Source organism: Hemitrygon akajei, chromosome 2 (genome assembly GCF_048418815.1).
Source record: "Hemitrygon akajei chromosome 2, sHemAka1.3, whole genome shotgun sequence".
NCBI lineage: Eukaryota > Metazoa > Chordata > Chondrichthyes > Myliobatiformes > Dasyatidae > Hemitrygon > Hemitrygon akajei.
In genome coordinates, this window is record NC_133125.1 from 210,231,985 (window position 1) to 210,253,507 (window position 21,523).

Genomic DNA, 21,523 nt, shown 5'->3' on the forward strand with positions numbered 1-21,523 from the left:
TTTCTCAAGTCATGCCACAAACAACTGGTTGCAAAGGCAATTTATTGTCAAAGTAAATTTTATTATTAAAATACGTATCAGGGAGAGCCCTGTTGGCAGTTGATGGAGTAACATTGTTTTAGATTGCTCCTACCCTATTTACTTCATTGTCTGCTACCAGTTTCTTGTTGAAACCTTATTATAATACTTTAATACTGCTCTCCTATGGCTGGGAAAAATAAACAGAAGCTTCTGCAAAGAAAGGGAAACCGAAGATGAATCCCCAGTCACTTTTGATTCAATCAGTGACTTCCTTAAAAGGCAAAAATTGGAATTTTCTGAGGTTTCAATGACTTAATGGCAAATTGGATACAATCCAACAAACTTTAACTGAGCATGAGAAACGAATTCAGGAAAATACTGCAAAGCTGTTGCCACTTGAAGAAGATGTTGAAGATAGAATTAAACCCTGCAGAGAGTTATCTTTATCCAATGAAAAATTAATGAAAAGGATTATCAATCTAGAAAATAGAAAAAGGAGAAATAACTTGCGAATTCTGTGTCTTGAAGAATCAATTGAATGTGTTGACCCTAAAAAGTTCTTTGCAAACTTTCTGAAGCAGCTATTCCCTGATTTATTCACTTCTGAGCCTAAGCTTGATCGAGCATATCACTTGCCGATTTCAAAGCCACTATTGTCGGCAGTAAGATCTAGGTCGGTCATTCTAAGTTTTTGTGAATTTCGTATTAAGGACCTTTTAATTTGCCATACTCGTCGATAAGGATTGATCAATTTTCATGGTTACAAGGTCAGATTTGTGGAGGACCATTCGCCTGAAGTTATGGTTGATCGTATGAAATATAAAGAAGTAATGTCGGAACTTTACAACAGAGGATTTAAACCATCTCTTCGTTTTCCCGCCCCTCTGCGTATTGTTTTGAAGGACGGATTGCAAAAATGAATAAAGTCGGTTGAAAACGCTAAAGAATCTCTGAAGGCTGAGGTCTAACACTGTTATATTTCTCATTTGATCAATTTTTTCTTCTGTTAATATGAATTTGAAATAAGGTTTCAATAAACTTACATTTTGGCTGTTCATATATTGTTTTTTGTTATATTTTTTGATACTTTTTATTATATCCCTTTTTGAGGCTTTATTTTAATATATCTTTCTTTGAATTTGTTTAAATTGATCCTTTTATATTTTTGAATACTGAGTTATTTTTATTTTAATGTTGTGTCTTGGTAGGGACATAATTGACCTTGAAGAACCGGAGTTTTTGTCAACAGGATTTTTTGAGGAGGGAACTTTTTAGTTGTTAGCTCGCTGACTTCTGGCTTCTGGCTTTGGGTGGGGAAGGGGATAGGGCCTAATTCTCTCTGGGAGCTGTGTTGCGTTGATTATATGATTGCTATTTCTGACCACTTTCCTGTACTTTTATCTTTAAATCTTCCTGGTCCTATCCCTATGAGTAGATTTTGGCAATTTAATTTAACTCTGTTATCTGATGAAGACTTTTTAAAATTCATGGAGAATCAAATTACTCTTGTTTTGAAGAAAATACATTGGAAGAGATGTCTAGTCTTATTATTTGGGATACGTTTAAAGCATATATCTGGGGTCAAATTATTTCTTATACTGCAAACATTATTAAAAAAGTTAACAAAGAGAGAAATGAACTAGCTAATCAGTTAAAACAACTGGACCATAAATATGCTTTGGTACCCGATCCTGAAACATATAAGAGACGTATTGAAACCAAAACAAAATATGATCTTCTTTTAATGTATCGAATTGAAAGACAGCTTTTAAAAGATAGAAGTCAATTTTATATTCACGGAGATAAAACTGGTAAGCTACGGGCTAATCAATTGAAGCCATTTATAGCCAAGTGGCAAATTAAAGAAATATGTAAAATTAATGGGGACTTGACAACTGACCACTTTGAAATTAATGACACTTTTAGGGAATTTTATTCCAAATTGTGTAGTTCTGACTCTGTTAATCAGAATCAGAATCAGACTTTAATCGCCAAGTACCTATGCACATACAAGGAATTTACTTCTGGCAGATGTTGTCTCTCTGCTCATAACAATAATAATGATAAATATAAATGAAAATATAAATTGTACATACAGGTAGTGCAATCCAAGTAATAGTTAGCTGTCAGTTAACCGGCAGTTAACTGTTCAGCAAAGTGACCGCAGTAGGGAAAAAACTTCTCCAGTGCCTATTAGTCTTAGTCTGGAGGGATCTGAAGCACCTACCAGATGGAAGCAGATCAAACAGTCCGTGCGCAGGATGGGAGGAGTCCTTTATGATGTTCCCCGCCCTCTTCTTCAACCTGGAAGAGTACAGGTCCACAATAGAGGGCAGGGAGGCTCCAATAATGCGCTCGGCAGTCCTCACTGTGCGCTGTAGTCTGGTTCTATCCTGCTAGATAATATTGCAATGAATATTTTTTAGATCAATTAAATATTCCTAATCTTTCGGTAGATGACCAGAGGCAATTGGATCAACATATTTCCCAGGAGGAAATTGCTCAGGCTATTCGTGAATTGCATTCTGGGAAATCCCCAGGACCTGATGAGAATTTGGAAAGTTTTATAAGGCTTTTTCCTCCTTGCTTATACCACATTTATGTTCTTCCCTTACAGATTCTTTTAAGGTAGGAAGGTTACCAAAGTCTTTTAACGAAGCTTCCATTTTGCTTATTCTTAAAAAGAATAAGAATCCTACTGCATGTTCTTCGTATAGATCTATCTCTTTACTCAATTTTGACACTAAAATTTTATCTAAAGTTTTGGCTCACAGACTTGAAAACATTATATCTTCTATAGTTTCGGATGATCAGACAGGAATTATTAAAAATTGATATTCCCATTTTATTATACGGCGTTTGTTAAATATTATGCATTCTCCATCTAAGGAAATATCGGAATGTGTGATATCTTTGGATGCGGAGAAGGCCTTTGACAGAGTTGAATGGAATTATCTTTTTACATCAGTAGAAAAATTTAATTTTGGACCTAATTTTATTCATTGGATTAAATTACTTTATTTATTTCCCTCCACTCGGGTTCTTACCAATCTTCAGAATTCTAAACCCTTTAAACTCCAACATGGGACTAGACAAGTTTGTCCTTTGAGCCCTCTGCTTTTTGAATTGGTATTAGAACCCTTAGCAATTGCTTTTCGAGTATCTAAAGAGATTACTGGTATGTTAAGGAGAAGTACTATTCATAAAGTGTTGCTTTATAGTGATGACTTATTGCTTCTTATATCTAATGTTACAACCTCTTTACCATTTGTGTTCTGTTTACTGACTAATTTTAGTCAGTTCTCAGGATATAAATTAAATTTACATAAGAGTGAACTGTTTCCCTTAAACAATTTAATACCAACTGACATTAACCTTCCTTTTAAAATTTTAAGAAACCAATTTACATATTTAGGAGTAACATTTACTAAGAATTATAAAGATTTATTTAAGGAAATTTTTTTAACTTTAATGAAATATGATAAAAATAAACTTTCTAATTGGTTGCCTCTCTCTTTATCACTGATTGGCCAAATTAATTCTATTAAAGTGAATATCTTACCTAAATTTATATACCTTTTTCAAGCTGTGCCTGTTTTTATTCCTAAATCTTTTTTTGACTCTTTGGATTCAATTCCTTCTTCCTATATATGGAAGAATAAAAAACCTCGAATAAATAAAACTCACCTTCAAAAAACCAAACAGAATGGAGGCTTTGCCTTACCCAACTGTAGGTTATATTACTGGGCAGTTAATATACAAAATATTACGTTCTGGATATATTACATTAACCATGAGAATTATCCAATATGGGTCTCTTTGGAAGTCAACTCTGTTATGAAATTTTCCATTATTTCTTTACATGGATCCTCGCTTCCTTTATCTTTAAATAAAGTAATTGACAATGTGGTGGTCAAATATACTTTGAGGATTTGGTTACAGTTTAGAAAACATTTTGGTCTATTGAGATTGTCCCTCTTGAGTCCCATATTTTCTAATTGTTTTTTTAAACCATCTATAATTGACTTATCTTTTAAAGAATGGGATAGATTGGGTATTAAACGATTTCAGGATTTGTTTGATGGAGGGAATCTGTCTTCTTTTGTGCAACTTTCAATGAAATTTAACCTTTCCAATACCCACTTTTTTCGTCACATACAGATTAGAGATTTTTTAAGATTTCAATTACATACATTTCCTACGTCCAGATAAGAATATAATAGATACAATTATTAATCTGAAACCCTTTGACAACAGCTCAATATCCTACATTTACGGTCTGCTGTTGGGACTGAAAAAGGCCTCTTTAGATAAAATTAAAGGAGACTGGGAAAAGGATTTACAGATTTTCATATCTGAAGAGAGCTGGAAGATTATTTTAAAATTGATTAATTCTTCATCATTATGTGCCCGTCATTCTTTATTACAATTCAAAGTGGTACATAGAGTTCATAAGTCTAAAGACAAGCTCTCTTGTTTCTACACAGATATTTCACCTTACTGTGATAGATGCACTAATGGAGTGGCCACAATAATTCATATGTTTTGGACATGTCCGAGCCTTGAAAACTTTTGGAAAGATGTATTTCAAACCTTTTCTGTACTTTTCAATGTTAGTTTTAAGTCTAAACCCTTGACTGCCGTGTTTGGTATTGTTGAGGATAGTGCTACAATACTGAAGCCAGCTAATTTGCGGGTATCGGCCTTTATATCTCTTATGGCCAGGAGGGCGATCTTGCTCAAGTGGAAGGGGGCCGTCCCGCCCACATGCTCAATGACTATCTGATCTTATGTTATGCCTAGATCTGGAGAAGATTCATTGTTCTATTTCTGATTCTAAACATGATTTTCTAAAGTTATGGGGACCCTTTCTGAGTTATTTTCATAATCTTTGAACTGTTATTAAAGTATGGATCTGAGCCATTATTATTATATTAATATTACATGGTAAGGTTTTTTTCCTTCTCTTTTTTTTAACCAACCAACTCATTTTGGTAGTGGGGGTAGACTTTCTTTAAATAAAATAAAATTATTTTATTTTATTTCATTTCATAATTCAATTTTTTTTACCTGATTGATTTGGAATATGGGCTACTGTGATCATATTACTGTCATCTAAATGTAATGAAATTTATATTACTTACTTGTATCCTTATGAATTTTGTATTTCTATTCAGCATCTAGCAATTTATATATTAATAAAAATATTGAAAGAGGAAAAATACATCTATGTCATCATATACTCTACAATAGATGACCTCAACAGACTCACCAGTGGAGTGTTGCCTCACCTGGAAGGACTGTTTGGGGCCCTGAATGGTAGTGAGGGAGGCGTGTAGGGGCAGGTGTAGCACTTGTTCTGCATGCAAGGATAAGTACCTGGAGGAAGATCAGTGGGGAGGGACAAATGGACAAGGGAGGTGCATGGGGTGTAATCCCTGCGGAAAGCAGACAGTGGAGGGTGGGGAGGGAAAGATGAGCTTGGTGGTGGGATCCCACTGGAGATGCCAGAAGTTTCAGAGAATGATGTGTTCGACACAGACGCTGGTGGGGTGTGTGTGAAGACAAAGGAACCCTACCCCTGGTGGGATGGTGCTTGCAAATATCTGTAGGGTCTTTATTAGACTGATAGAGTGAGAGGTTGTTGCATTGCTGAATTACTCTCACTGCAATCTGAAGAATGGAATTTCCCTTTCAGCAATGTAATTTTAGATCAACTTAATGATCTACAGATTTCACAATCTCGCAGACTTAACTCTCAAGCAAGCAGGAACATCACCTTTACAGTAAGTGGATGAAGGTTCTCGCCATGGTGAGCAAACATGCAGTTGCTGAAGAACAACATTGAGGACTCGTGGCAAGATCGCTGTAAAGAAGGACAACCAGGGACTCTTGTATTCTATGTTTGAACGAGACATAACTTACTAACAGGGTGCCAGGTACGGTGATCAGACCTAAAGGCTGCTTGAATCACAGGATGGACTGAACTGCTGATTCAGGAAAGGCAAAAGGTGGAGGTGTGTGTATCATGACAAACTCTCGGTTGTGCTCCAATGTGGCGGTTTTGTGACCTTGAACACCTAACAATCAAATGCCAATTGTTCCATTTGCCTAGAGAATTCTCATCCATAATCCTAACCACAGATCACATACCACCAGTGGCCGACTATAATCAATCGCTTGAGATACTGCATGATGTCGTCTCCAAACAAGAAACAGTGCATCCTGGTGAATTTCAAATCATTGTCGAGTACTTCACCCAGGCTTGCTTGATGAAAACCCTGCCCGATTATCATCAGCATATAACCCATAGCACCAGAGGCCACAACAGACTAGACCACAGATACACTAAGATAAGGAGTGCCTACCACTCCATGCCCTGACCGTATTTTGATAACTCTGGTCACTTGGCTACATACCGACATAAAGGGAGAGGTTAAAGAGCAGAACTCCAGAGATTAGGATAACAAAGAGGTGGTCATTGGAGGCAGAGCAGCGGCTACAGGATTGCTTTGAATCGGTAAACTGGGCCATGCTCAGGACACATCTGTGATCTGAATTAATACACCATGGCTGTAATTGACAGTTGTAGATGAGCGTGTCCCCACAAAATTATTCAAGTCTTCCCCAACCAGAAAGCCTGGATGAACCACGAGGTCCACAATCTTTTGAGAGCCAGGTCAGAGACATTAAGATCTGGTGACCAAGAAAGCTTGTTACGAGCCTACGGTCTCATTTACTGTGACTGTTACTTTAAAAGCGCCAGAGTGAGGAGGGACTATGACGTCAGTCACAGGCTGTCGCAGTCTGTGGAGGGGGGGGGGGGGGGGAGGAGGAGGAGGAGGAGGAGGAGAGAGAGAGAGAGAAGCTAGTGGCACTTCCGCTTGTCACTGTCTGGAACTCTCCTGTGCCCAAACGGTTGGGTTGATCATCGGATGCAGTGCACAACGGATATGGGACTCTCACTTCGTAAAATCCATGTGTGTGGATGTTGTGGAGTTTCTCAAGTGGTATCACTTTCGTTAACCCTTAGCTGGAATCGGGGTGTTATGTGGTAACAACTGTGAAGACGATATTCCTATGTGACTGTCACCTGCTGTTATTCCTGAGTGGATTTGGAACAACTCGACGGACAAGATCTTCGACGATTACTTTTTCGTTTTACCAGCGTGGAACCTGTGGAATTCGATGTAATCACTCTCTCTACGTTCTACCCTGGATTACAAATCTCTCTCCTATCATTTATTCCGTGGATTACTGAACCTTACCAAGTTCTATTCCTAAGCTTGATAGTCAATCACACACAATAACACTGTTAACTTTTGTTTATCTCGTTAAGTTACTATATTATGAGTAGATACTAATAAAGAAAGTTTTTTTAACATTAAAACCTGACTCTGTGTGAAATCTCTTGCTGCCGGTTCGTTTCTAAATGTTACAAATACGTAACAAGCTACAAGAGGTCCAAGTACGGTACGATGTCTGGAAAACCATCTCACCAACGAAGTTGCAATTCTGGACCAAGTGAAGGTTGCTCGACAGATGTGGCAGAGCTTGAATACTGTCACCTCTTATAAAATTAAATCAGGTGATATAGGTGGCAACAGAGCTTCGCTTCCAAATGAGCTCAAAGCCTTCTATACTCAGTTTGATGATCAAAACATGGAGAAAACATCACAAATTCTCACAGACCCCGATGATCCTGTGATTCCAGTCTCTGCGGCCAACGTGCAAGCGATATTCAGGAGGGTGAACCCGTGTAAAGCATTTAGCCCAGATCATTACCTGGCCAATTATTAAAGACCTGGGTTGATAAACTGGCTGGAGTAGTCACTGAGATCTTTACCCTCTCATTCTGGCAGTCTGCTTCAAGCAGGCTTCAATTATACCAGTGTCTAAGAAAAACTTGGTAACTTGCCTCAGTGACCAGACCAGATGAATGGCACACTAGGGTTCTGAAAATGGTAGTGTTAGAGACTGTGGAGGCATTAGCAATGACCTTTCAAAAATCATTGGACCCTGGCTTGGTGCCAGAGGACTGTAAAATTGCAAATGTCACTCCACTCTTTAAGAAAGGAGGGAGGCAGCAGAGAGGAAATTACAGAATCAGAATCAGGTTTATTATCACCAGCATGTTTTGTGAAATTTGTTAATTTAGCAGCAGCAGTTCAATGCAATATATAATATAGAAGAAAAAGAACAATAATAAATAAATAAATTTACAGTATACATATTGAATAGCTTAAAATCATGCAAAAACAGAAATAATGTATATTAAAAATGAGGTAGTGTTCATGGATTCAATGCCCACTTAGGAATCAGAAGGCAGAGGGGAAGAAGCTGTTCCTGAATCGCTGAGTGTGTGCCTTCAGGCTTCTGAACCTCCTACTTGATGGAAAACGTGAGAAAAGGACCTCAGTGGTCAGGAAGATGTTGGAGTCAATTGTTAAGGATGAGGTTATGGAGTACTTGGTGACACAGGACCAGATCGGACAAAGTCAGCATGGTTTTGTTAAGGTAAAATCTTTCCTGGTGAACCTGTTGGAATTCTTTGAGGAGATTACAAGTATTTTAGATAAAAGGGATGTTGTATATTTGGACTTTCAGAAAGCCTTTGACAAGGTGCCACACATAAGGCTGCTTACCAAGTTAGGAGCTCATGGTATTACTGAAAAGTTACTAACATGGTCAGAGCATTGGCTGATTGGTAAGAAGCAGTGAATGGGAATAAAAAGATCCTTTTCTGGTTGGCTGCTAGTGACCAGTAGTGTTCTGCATGGGTCAGTGTGGGCCCGCTTCTTTTATGCTGTATATCAATGCTTTAGATGATGGGATAGATGGCTCTGCTGCCATGTCTGCAGATGTTAGGATGCTTGGTAGAGGGGTGTTGAGGAAACAGGTAGGCTGCAGAAGGACATACAGATTAGGAGTATGGCCAAGAAAGTGGCAAATGAAATACAATGTTGGAAAATGCTTGGTCATGCACTTCGGTAGTAGAAATAAATGTGCCGTCTATTTTCTAAACAGGGAGAAATTCCAAAAATCTGAAATGCAAAGGGATTTTGGAGTCCTTGTACAGAACACCCTAAAGGTTAGCTTGCAGGTTGAGTTGGTGGTGAGGAAGGCAAATGCAACGTTAGCATTCAAGAAGCCCAGAATACAAGGGCAAGGATGTGATGCTGAGGCACTGGTGAGACCTCAGCTTGAGTACTGTGAACAGTTTTGGGATCCTCATCTACAAGAGATAGTGCTTGCATTGGAGAGGATCCAGAGGAGATGCACAAGAGTTATCGTATGAGGAATGTTTGATAGTCCTGGGTCTGTACTCACTGGAATTTAGAAGGTTGAAGGAGGATCTCATCAGAGCCTTTCAAAGGTTGGAAGGCCGAGACAGAGTAGATGTGGAAAGGATATTTCCCTAGGTGGGGGAGTCCAGGACAAGAGGGCACACACTCAGGAGAGAGGGGAGTCCATTTAAAATGGAGATGCAAAGAAATTTCTTTTGCCAGAGGGTGGTGAACTTGTGGAATTTGTTAACACATGCAGCTGTGGAGGCCAGGTCGTTGGGTGTATTTAAGGCAGAGATTGATAGGTTCTTCATTGGACATGCAATCAAAGGTTACGGGGAGAAGGCTGGGAATGGGGTTGAGGAGGGGAAAAAAGTTTGCCTACTGGAGCAAAAGCAAATTTCATCTCATTAACCCTGGAACATCTGGACAGCAAAAATGAGATCCCCCTTCATTCTTCCAAAGATGCATACATCAAGATTCTCTTTATTGACTGCAGCTCAGCATTTAAAACCAATTTCCCCTCAGTGAGCTTCAGACTGTGCTCTCACTTCCTCCTTCTGCCACTGGAGCATCAACTTCCTCAATTACAGACCAGTCAGTCCGGATTGGGAACAACATCTCCTTCGGGATTTCTATCAGCACAGTTGCACCACAATACTGAGTGCTTAGCCCTTTAGTCTACTTGCTTTACAATGTGTGGCTAAGCACAGCTCCAATGCCACATTCAAGTTTGCTGATGACATCACTGTCATAGGTCGAATCAGATAATGAATCAACATACAAGAGGGAGATTGACAACCTGGCTGAGTGGCACCAGAACAACAACCTCTCACACAATGTCAGCAAGACCAAAGAGCTGATTCCTGACTTTAGGAGTAAACCCGAGGTCCAAGAGCCAGTCCTCATCAGAGGATCAGAGGTGGAGAGGGTCAGCAAATTCCTCGGTATTAATATTTTTGATGATCTGTCCTTGGCCCACTTTGCAAGTTCAATTACGAAGAAAGCACAGCAGTGCCTCTAATTCCAAAGGAGTTTATGAAGATTTCTATGACATCTACAACTTTGACAAATTTCTATTGTGTTAGAGGAGAGTATATTGACTGGCTGCATCAGAGCCTAGTATGGAAACACCAATACCCTTAAACAGAAAATCCTACAAAACGCACTGGATACAGTCCAGTCAATCACAGGTAAGTTCTCCCCACCAATGTGCATATCTACATGAACCACTGTCACAGGAAAGCTGCATCCATCGTCAGGGACCCCTCCACCCAGGTCCTGCTCTCCTCTTGCTGCTTCCATCAGGGATAAGGTACAGGAGCCTCAGGACTCACACCACCAGGTTGAGGATCAATTATTACCTCTCAACCATCAGGCTCTTGAATCAAAGTGGATGACGTCATTTGCCCCATCTTTGAAATGTTCCCCACAACCTATGGATCACCTTCAAGGACTCCTCATCTCATGTTCTCACTATTTGTCACTTATTTATTATTATTTGCACAGTTTGCACACTGGTTGAATGCCAAAGTTGGTGCAGTCTCTCATTGATTCTCTATGGACATTTATTTATTTAAATATTTATTGAGATACAGTGCAGAATAGGCCCTTCTGGCCCTTCGAGCCACACTCCCCAGCAGCACACTGCCCAATGTAATCCTAGCCAAATCATGGTACAGTTCACAATGTCCAATTAACCTCCCAACAGGTCTGTCGTTGGACTGTGGGTGGAAACCAGAGCACCCAGAGGAAACCCACTCGGTCATGGGGAGAACATATAAAATCCTTGTATCTGGGTCGCCTGTACTGTAAAGCATCGTGCTAACCACTGTGCTAATGTGCCAATGGTGGATTTATTGAGTGTGTCTGCAGGAAAATGGAACTCAGGTGTGCATATGGTGACATATATTGACTTTGTTTCAGCACCATTCAGCCAGGTTCCCTGTGCCACTCCTGTACACTGACTCATCACCGGCTGGGATTCACCGTGATATAATTGGCAAACTTGCTTAAACGTGTGAGGAGCCATTTCAAAGAAACTTTTGTTTTCCAGCCTCGCTGACAAGCTCCGTGACACAGACTCCGCCTCTGAACTTGAGTTTTATCGGACTTTGACTTTCAACAATAAAACAGGCGAGTCCTCACAGGCAATAAACACACACAAAATCCTAGAGGAACTCAGCAGGCCAGACAGCATCTACGGAAAGCGTACAGTCGACGTTCTGGGCCTAAACCCTTCGGTAGGACTGGGAAAAACCCCGAGGAGTAGCTTTATGTGGTGGGGGAGGGGGGGGGAGAGAAATATGCAAGGTGAGAGGTGAAACCTGAATCGGGAGGGATGAAGTAAAGAGCTGGGAAGTTGATTGGTGAAGGAGACAGAGGGCCATGGAAGAAATAAAAGGGGGGAGGGGGAGAGGAGCACCAGAGGGAGGCAATGGGTGGGTAAAGAGAAAAGGTGAGAGAGGGAAAAGGGGATGGGAAATGGTGAAGGGGAGGGGGTTATTACCAGGTTTGAGAAATGATGTTCATGCCATCAGGTTGGAGGCTACCCAAACAGAATATAAAGTGTAATTCCTCCAACAAAGTGTGGCCTCATCACAATAGTGGAGGAGCTCACGGATAGACATATCAGAATGGGAATGGGAATTGTAACTGCTGAGCGCTCGTTACAAACTTCCCCACCAGGAGTGGGGAGGGGGATCCGCCTGAGGAAGCTAATCCGGTGAGTGGGGCTCAGGATCAGGTCACCCCACGGGAGCCACCTGGACAAAGTGGGTCACTTTCCTCTTTCCTGGCGCAGTCAGTGAGAGGGAGACCCGCCGCTACCGGCCGGCCCACGACCCCGAGATTGGCTCCGCCTCGTTACCGGAGCCGGAGCGGGAGCGGTGAACCTGTCTGCTCCGGAGAATGGGGAGAGCGAGAGCTCGGCCAGTCAGGGAGGCGGAAGCCCTTAAGACCCTAAGACAAAGGAGCAGAATCCATCATGGGTGATCCCGGATCCCACTGAACCCCACACTCTGCCTTCTCGCCGTACCCTTTGATACCCTGACCAATCAGGAAACTATCAACTTCCGCCTTTAATATACCCACGGACTGGGCCTCCACGGCAGTTTGTGTCAGAGCATTCCAGAGATTCACTACTCTCTGGCTACAAAAAAAAATCCACCATGTCTCCGTTCTGAAAAGTCGCCCATCAGTTTTGAGGCTGTGCCCTCTCGTTCTGGACACGCCCATCACAGTGAACATCCTCTCCACATCCACCTTATCGAGTCATTTACACATTTGGTAGTTTTCAATGAGATCCCCTCTCCTCTCCCCGCATTCTTCTAAATTCCAGTGAGTCCAGGCTCAAAGCTGCCAAACGCTCCTTGTTTGTTAACCCCTTCAGTCCCGGAATCATCCCCGTGAACGTCCTCTGGACTCTCTCCAATGACAACCCACTCTGAGATATGGGGCCCAAAACTGTTGACAATACTGTCAGTGCAGCCTGACTAGTGTGGTATTATCTCAGCATTATCTCCTTGTTTTATATTGTATTCCCCTTGAAATGAAAAACAACATTGTTTTCGGGGACTTTTGCATGAGGACTCCTAAGGCCCTTTGCCCCTCTGATGTTTGAATTTTCTCCCCATTCAGATAATTGTCTGCACCTTTGTTCCTTTTACCAAAATGCATTATCATACATTTCCCAACACTATTCCATCTGCAGTGGATCCAAGTGGCAGTCCCAATACTGATCCCTGAGGAACACCACTAGTCACTGGCAGCCAACCAGAAAAGGTCCCCTTCATTCCCATTCTCTCCCTCCTGACTGTCAGCCATTCCTCTATCTATCTCAGTATCTTTCCTGCAATGCCATGGGATTTTATCTTGTTAAGCAGCCTCATATGTGGCACCTTATCAAATGTTTTCTGAAAATTCCTGTAAGTGACATCCACTGCCTCTCATTTGTCCACCCTGCTTGTTACTTCCTCAAAGAACTCTAACAGATTGTCAGCAAAGATTTCCCTTTACAGAAACCATGCTGACTTTGACTTATTTTATCATTAGTCTCCAGGTACCCTGAAACCTCATTCTTAATAATAAACTCCAACCCTTTCCCAACCACTGAGGTCAGGCTAACTGGCCTATCATTTCCTTGCTTTTGCCTTCCTCCCTTCTGAAAGAGTGGAGTGACATTTGCAATTCTCCAGTCCTCTGCAACCATGCCAGAATCAAGTGATTCTTGAAAGATCATGTCTGCTGTCTCTGCAGCAACCTCTCTCAGGATTCTGGGATATTGTCCATCTGGTCCAGGTGACTTATCCGCATTAAACTCTTTGAGTTTGCCAGCACTTTTTCCTTTCTAATACTAATGACACTCACTACTGCTCCCTGACACTCATGGACCTCTGGCACACTGCTAGTGTCTGGCACAGTGAAGATTGATGCAAAGAACTCATTAAGTTCATCTGCCATTTCTTTGTCCTCATTACTACCTTACCAACATCATTTTCCAATGGTCCAATATCAACTCTCACCTTCCTTTTATTCTTCATATAACTGAAGAAATATTTTTAGTATCCTGCTTTATGTCATTGGTTAGTTTGCCCTCGTGTTTCATCTTTTCCCTTATGGCTTTTTAAATTGCCTTTTGTTAGATTTTGAAAACTTCCCAGTCATCCAATTTCCCACTCACTTTTGCCCTTTCCTTGGCTTTTATGCCATCCTTAACTTCCCTTATCAGCCACGGTTGACTACCCCTGCCATTTCAGAGCTGCTTCTTCTGAGGAACATATCTATCCTTTGCCTTGTGAACTATTCCCAGAAACTTCAGGCATCTCTGCTGTGCCGTCATCCCCGCCAGTATCCTCCAATCCACCTGGGCAAGCTCCTCTCTCATGCCTCTGTAATTCCCTTTATTCCATTGTGATACTGATACATCTGACATGCTTCTCCCTCTCAAATTGCAGTATGAATTCAATCATATTATGATCACTACCTCCAAAGTATTCCTTTACCTTAAGCTCCATAATAAAATCTGGATTATTAAATAACACCCAATCAAAGATAGCCTTTCCTGTTGTAGGCTTAAGCACAAGCTGCTCTAAAAAGTTGTCTTGTAGGCATTCAACAAATTCCCTCTCTTGCGAGCCAACACCAACCTGATTTTCCCAATCCCCTTGCATATTGAAGTTCCCTATTACAATTGTGACATTACCCTTATTACACGCCCTTTCCACTCCCTTTGCAATCTCCCTTTGAAAACTGGATGGATCCTGGGGTTTGTTTATTTACAGCAGTGACTTTCAAAGTTCAAAGTAAATTTATTATTGAAGTACATATTTCACCATATACAACACTGATTCATTTTCGAGTGTCCATGTTCAACAAAACCATAGAATAATAACTATAACTGTTTGAACACACCGATTAGGCTCTGAACCAGTGTGCAAAATACAACGATCTCTGTAAATACAAAAAGAAAGAAATATCATACGAGGAATGTTTGATAGCTCTTGGTCTGTACTTGCTGGAATTAAGAAGGATGGAGGGTGGGGAATCTCATTGAAACCTTTCGAATGTTGAAAGACCAAGACAGCGTGGATGTGGAAAGGACGTTTCCCATGGTGGGGGAGTCCAGGACAAGCGGGGACAGCCTCAGTATAGAGGAGCGCCGATGTAAAACAGAGACGTGGAGAATTTTCTTCATCCAGAGGGTGATGCATCTGTGGAATTTGTTACCACATATCGTCGTGGAGGCCAGGTCGTTGGGTGTATTTAAGCCAGAGATTGACAGGTTGTTGATTGGCCATGGGATCAAAGGTTACGGGGAGAAGGTCGAGGAATGGGGTTAAGGAAGGAAAAAAGAGGATCAGCCGTGATTGAATAGTGGAGCAGACTTGATGGGCCAAATGGCCTAATTCTGCTCCTATATCTTATGGTCTTATAATAAATGAGCAATAAATATCAAGAACATGAGTTATTATGAGCAATTTTGTGGGGACACAGCTGCTTTTTACAAACTCCATGACAACCATGGTGTATTCATTCATATCCTCAAATGAGTCCTTGAACCGGGCCCAGCCTGCTGACTCGAAGCAATCCTGTAGCCGTTCCTCTGTCTCCAGCGACCACCTCTTTGTGGTCCTAATTTCTGAAGCCTTGCTCTTCAGCCTCCTCTGTGACAGCTTTCAGACTGTGACGGGCACTAACTGGCTGGAAGGAGGAAGGAGAAAAACTTTCTGTTCCCCGTGCTGAAACTCATTGGCAGGGCTGTGGGGGCTTCCCGGTTCTGGGTGTCGGGGCAAACTGCACAGTTCATTGGAGAGATCCCACTCCTCCCTCCACTTTCACTCTTGTTATTTGTGTTTCCGGGCTGTCTTGTTGCACATTTCATATTTCCATCGCTTATTGATACAGTCGGAGTTTGGGACATGGGTCTTGTTGGAAGTCTTTAGAATCTCATACAGGAGATTGATGGTTAGAGATGAACTGGATATTGTGTGCTGAGAAGAGGAGGACGGCATGGAGCATGTACACCGACAGACTGTTTGAGATGATTGTCTTAATGTCCTGTTTTACTGACTAAAGTGTGATTTGAATTTTCTGAACCTCATATTTTATTTGTTACGAGGGGAGGCCATTTGGCCCAGGGAGTCTGTGTGGAATCCAACAGCAGTGACTTTTGTTCAATTTCCCTGTTATTTCCCCGGAAACTTATTACTGTTGGGTGCCAAATGAAGAAGGGGAATTTACAGCAGCCAATTAACCAATCAACTAACCCAACTCTGGGATGTGGGAGGACACTGGAGCTCCCAGGGGAAACCCATCAGTCTCAGACTGTGCAACTCCCAACAGACAGTCCCAGACAGGTCAGGATGGAGCCAGTGTCATTGATTGAAGTGAAGAAGCTGCACCATTACTCTTTATAATCTGAAAGTTGCAAGCAGTTGTCTCCCAGGACTCTCAGTCCTGTTAGTCACAGTCAGTCTGTGGGAAGCTGTTCCAGACATTTTGAGTGAACACAAATTGCCCCCGGCAGACGTTGTTTGTCCGCAGGCAGTTCCACACGTGGCGGGGGGGGGGGGGGGTGGCTTGGAGAGGGAGATTTTCAGCAGCTTGACACAACACTGACTCTCAAATTCTCCATTGTGATCTCGTCATGGCAAGAGTTGGTCTGAAATATGAGGGTGATACTCAGTAACCGTTTCCTCAGCCTCACAGAGTCCAAATGGAGAACCCCACTGGATACAGTCCTGATCTGTAAATTGCTGATCCTTCTTATCAAAAGGTCACAGCTCAGGATATTGCTCTTCCCTATTGAGTTTAATCTAAGCTTTTTGAAAGGACATGATTCCATATTGTTTCTTTGGAAAATTTGTTTGCTGATGGCCTTAGCAACACGTCTCTGAACTGTAGTGTGCCAGTCACCTGTAAAAGTTAGTGCTTTTCTGCAATGCAGGGGACTAACTCTATCTGGCCTCTGGTCACGTTGACTCCTGAAATGGTTGCATGAAGGTTGACATCTAATAATTCAACAAACTCAAGACTGACCTGAGTTCGGCTGCATCAGCTGAAGGTGGGACTTTGATAATTGCATCAGCTTTGCTCTGAGGCCTTGAACTTGAGCATCAGTTTGACAGGCCACGTAATGCTTTAATATTTGTGGAAATTGGCATTTTGCATGCTGACACTGATTCCATTAAGACTACAGTCTGACCATCACTACTCCTGGTAGCTCCATACTGAAACCAGGATTTCACAGATGAAGCAAAGAACATAATCAGCTGATCCAAAATCTCATCTGTGGTACAGTGCATAAACTCTGGTGCTGTTTAACCTCCACACGCCCTTTGTGTGTGTTAATTGTGGGACATGTCAGTCACTGGATTCAGGCCCATCTGCTGTTCAGTGATGGATGAATTCATCTTACTGAATTCAATCGCCTGTCAAGGTTGCATTAAAATTGAGTTATGTGTATGAACATTCATGTAGCAATTTCATCCCACAGCATCACAGTTTCACCCTGCATTGGAATGACTGGAAATAGGAACAGCCCAATCACAGCTCAAATGGGACAGAATACCATGTCTCTTCAGACAGCCCAGTTCATGCACAACTGCTTCTTTTGAGATCTGGAGAAGAGTTTGGGTCTTGTGGAAGTTGTGAGTGGCTTGTACTTCCACATGGATCTTCACATTGAAATCCTTTAAATTTGGGTGTGTGTGTGGGGGGCTACTCCATTTGGTGGGGGTCAAAGACCTTCCTCCCTTTTTAAGCTGAATATCCTTTCTGAGTTTAATGTGAATCCAGTTTAATACCATGCCCCACTGGCGTCTGTGTTTTCAAACTCCCAGATTACCACAGTGAAGCTGCCCTGTGAATCTAGACACAGCCCCTTATCATTATCATACAGATACTCCTCATTCATATCAGCCATCAGGAATTTAACGCTGGTGTTTCTCTCCCTTTTGACAGTATTAACTGTTTTTTCAGTAATAGTTCTGATAACAACCCTGGTCTGCACCCTATCACAGTCATTATACCTTCTTTCCATTGTACAGGACTTTGCAACTTAAAGCAAACTTGTCGTCTTATTTTTCCCATTTTGGTGAAAGGTCCTTGGACCAAAACATTGACTCTTTTTCTTTGCAAATGTTGCCTGGCCCGCTGAATTCTTCAGAAATTTGGTCTACACCACAGTATATTTACTTGTATATAATATTCCACTTCTGAACAACAGTAAGTTGTTGAAATGAACAATTTTGTCAACGTTCTCTTTTGTTTCCACAATTTTACCCTTTATTCTCTGCCATGTATTAAAAGCCTAGAGTGCACTTAACTCTTCTGGAGTTAATCAATACTTGTCCATTTGTTTAAACTATGGGGGAATTTCTCCTTGTGTACGTTTTATGGAAAGCAAGAAATAACACAAAATACATTAAGTGCAATTTTTGACAGTGAAAGTCTTGATTGTACTCTGCCACTGTTTGCAGCCTGGTTTTTCAGTTGCTCCATCACTTGCTGGCCCTTTGTGAGAAATGTTGCTGCATATGTTGGTCATGACAAACTTTGTGGTTCATATAGTATTATTGGTTCAGAGTTTAAATGACCAAGTTGTAATCCTGACCTTAAGGCTTGTTTATGGAATTTATACATTTTCTCTGTGACTGTGCAGGATTGCCCTGCATGCTTAGTTTCCTCATGCATCCCATAAACTCTCAGATTGGTAGGCTAATTGGTTGCTGTAAATACTGTAATGACCAGAGGAACATTTGGGGAGTTTATGTGAATGTGGGGAGAATAAAATGAATGAGGGAAGGATTAATGTCAGTGGGTGTTTGGTGTGAACACAGACTTTGTGGACCAACTGGCCTGTTTCCATCCTGTTCCATTTTCTAAATCTATCAAAGTCAATAAAACATGCTAGTTAAAAGGATCTAGTGCTTTTGTGGCATATATGATGAATAAACTCTCCACACAGGAGGGAACAGGAATCCCAAACTTCCTGACAGCTCCTCAGCAACATTTCCCAGTTACAATTCCCATTGGACTTGCCCAGTGATGGTCAGAGTGTTGTTGAATCTTCACAAACAACTGGTTTAAACATGTACAGGAACAATATTTTTACTAATATGATACTGTGATGATTGTACCTTTATATTACTGAACATTATATTGTTCTGAATTATGTAAATACATTTTACAAATCTAATTATTGAAACCTTGACAATAATTTGACTATTTTAAATCAAGTTTGTTGGTTAGAAATGTTTCCTACATTTCTAAGGTGAAGTGGGGTGTTCCGTGCTGAACCTGGTGCCCCTTTGCCCAGTAACTTGTTCCCACCTTGTGTGGAGAGGCCAAGGGCATTTTTCACAGGTTAATGGGAGTGGGGTTGGTGAACGTTGGTGCTGAGGACAGTGTGGGAGGGGATGCTCACAGCTTCCCCCAAATGACAGGACTAACATCTCTCTCTCTCTCTCTCCCCCCCCCCCCCCACTTACTCCATAACCCCACAACCCCTCCCCCTCTCCCAGCTTGTCAGCCTCTCGACTCTTCTGCTGAAATGAAAGTGATTTACTGCACTCTGCTGATACTGAACGGGATTCTCATCTCACTCCAGGGTAATTATCACAAAATCTTGTTTGATTATGCTTCTTTATCTCACAGAGTAGACACATGGAATCAGAAGATGAAGCTTTGTATATTTATTACCTTATGAAGTTGTCCACACTACTTAATTGCAATAAATGAATGTCCCATTCCTCTCCTTGAAAGTGAGATTATTGATGTCTGTAATTACAAAAAAGTTTTCAAGTGCCTCTTATTTGGTTACAAAATATAAATTGCTAATATTCATATGAATTAATTTGTGAGATAGATGAAATATATGAGCATTGAGTTTAGTTTTTGGTGTGTATCTAATCATTTCTGCTACAACTCCCAATAAACATCTAGACACACACATGCGCCAACAAACACGCGCACACACAGACACAGACACGCAGACACACAATTCTGCAGATACTGGAAATCTAGAGTAAAACAGCAAATGTTGGATGAATTCTGACAGGTCAGGCAGCATCTATGGAGAAGAATTAGAAGTCACTGTTTCGGGCTGAGACCCTTCTTCAGGCCTCCAGTGGTCCTGGATTCCTACGATTCCTTGCTGGGCCTTTCCCTTTTTACCAGCATTGCGTTTGGTGGATCAGACACACCCTGTATAGGAATCCCTTCCCCAGCAGTGTCTGAATGGCGGAACATCCTCCCCAGCAACACTGGGAGGCATTCACCAGAAGTAACGGGGCAGTTCAAGGAAGCAAAACATCACCACATCCTCAAGAATAATTGATGTACCAATCTTGTAGATTGAGGAAGCAAAGTTTGTTTTCCATCCAACAATATTTGTGAGGCTGGGTCATCATTAGACTCTGGGCCAAATTCATGGCATATAAATGATATGATATCTGTAAAGGAATGTTAAACAGGCCGTGAATAACAAGTCAGGAATTAAGTCAGACCAGCCTTTCAAAGTGAAGATCCAACTCAATGTTGGTGGTTGTTAATTATGTATATTTCCACTAATTACATTACCCTACAACACCCCCTCCCCATAATTCACTAAAACCATCATTGTGAACCTGTCCGGAGTTTGGACGAGCCATACAGCTCAGGTTCTGTGTTCCATGGGAGGAGGAACAGCAGGTGCCTCGGCTCCTCCAGAAGAGTGTTGACACACTCATGGTCATGTTGTGACACCAGGTGCATGGTAGCAGAATCCTCCAAATCCTGGTGGGTCGGTTTAAAGCGATCTATGAAAATATGTTCAGATTTACCCCTCTTAGTTGTGATAACAGTCTTTTCTCCCCATTCCAAAATGTGAAACATGCCATTGTTAGGGGTTTAAGGGGATGTTAATGTGTATCATGGCAGACGAACACAAATGAGGCAGAATGTAGGTCAACAGGAACCCAAGAGTGCTGTTCACCATGAGGGGAGGTAGGAATAGGTGGAAAGGAATGGAATTTACTGAGGAGGGTGGAATGCTTTGAATGGTCGACAAGGCAGTCGTGGTGTCAGGAATGAATTCACCTGGCACTCGGAATGGCTGCCCTTATACCAACAGCCATGGATGACTGCAGGTCCTCTTGGAGCTGTTCTGAGCCCCAGGAGGACCCACGGGAGATGATCATGCCAACACCCATAGGTCAGGGAGCCCTCAGAGCAGCCATTCAGGAGCGGTGAAACCACTCACATAGGCCATTGGACTGTGGGGATACGCTGTGGTGTGAGGAACCATCTCTGCTAAATTCCAGAGTGTGTTGGTAACTTGTCATCAGGAACTTGCATCTGCCTAATTCTGGTTTATATCTCCAAGCAGTCACAGTGGGAAATTGACATGTAGATATTTAGAGCAGCCTTTCTCAAACTTTTTCCCTGGAGGAACTGTTGAAATAATTTTTAGGACTCAAGGAACCCCTGCATAAAAAATATATCTACAGCTCGTGGTACCTTAGTGTGATCAGTAGGTTGTAGATATAATAATCCAAAAATAATTCTCAATGCTCTTTTGAGTAGAGAATGTATTTTTCACTGACCTTTCTTGAAAAGAAAACAGATAGTTTAGCTTAACTTATCTTTCTTGAAATTAATCTCTTTCTTTTCCTTCCATAAATTTTAAAAATTCACTAGGCAAACAAAATTTTTTTCAACTCTGGGTCAAACCT

General features: G+C 41.5%; 1 protein-coding gene across 5 annotated transcripts in view; it reads left to right on the plus strand.

Moving 5' to 3' along the window:
* The window catches only part of LOC140720368 (butyrophilin subfamily 3 member A3-like), a 665,711-nt gene that overhangs the window by 471,641 nt on the left and 172,547 nt on the right, over window positions 1-21,523 (plus strand). For 2 of the 5 annotated variants that reach the window (XM_073035253.1, XM_073035264.1), the window contains exon 2: window positions 19,334-19,420. The exons of 2 other annotated variants lie outside the window; for them this stretch is intronic. In XM_073035253.1, the coding sequence (XP_072891354.1) occupies window positions 19,363-19,420 (58 nt within the window). In that variant the 5' untranslated portion in view covers window positions 19,334-19,362. Of the gene's footprint in view, window positions 1-11,959; window positions 12,034-19,333; window positions 19,421-21,523 lie in introns of those variants that run through there. One more of the 5 variants, XM_073035246.1, reaches the window with a different exon arrangement.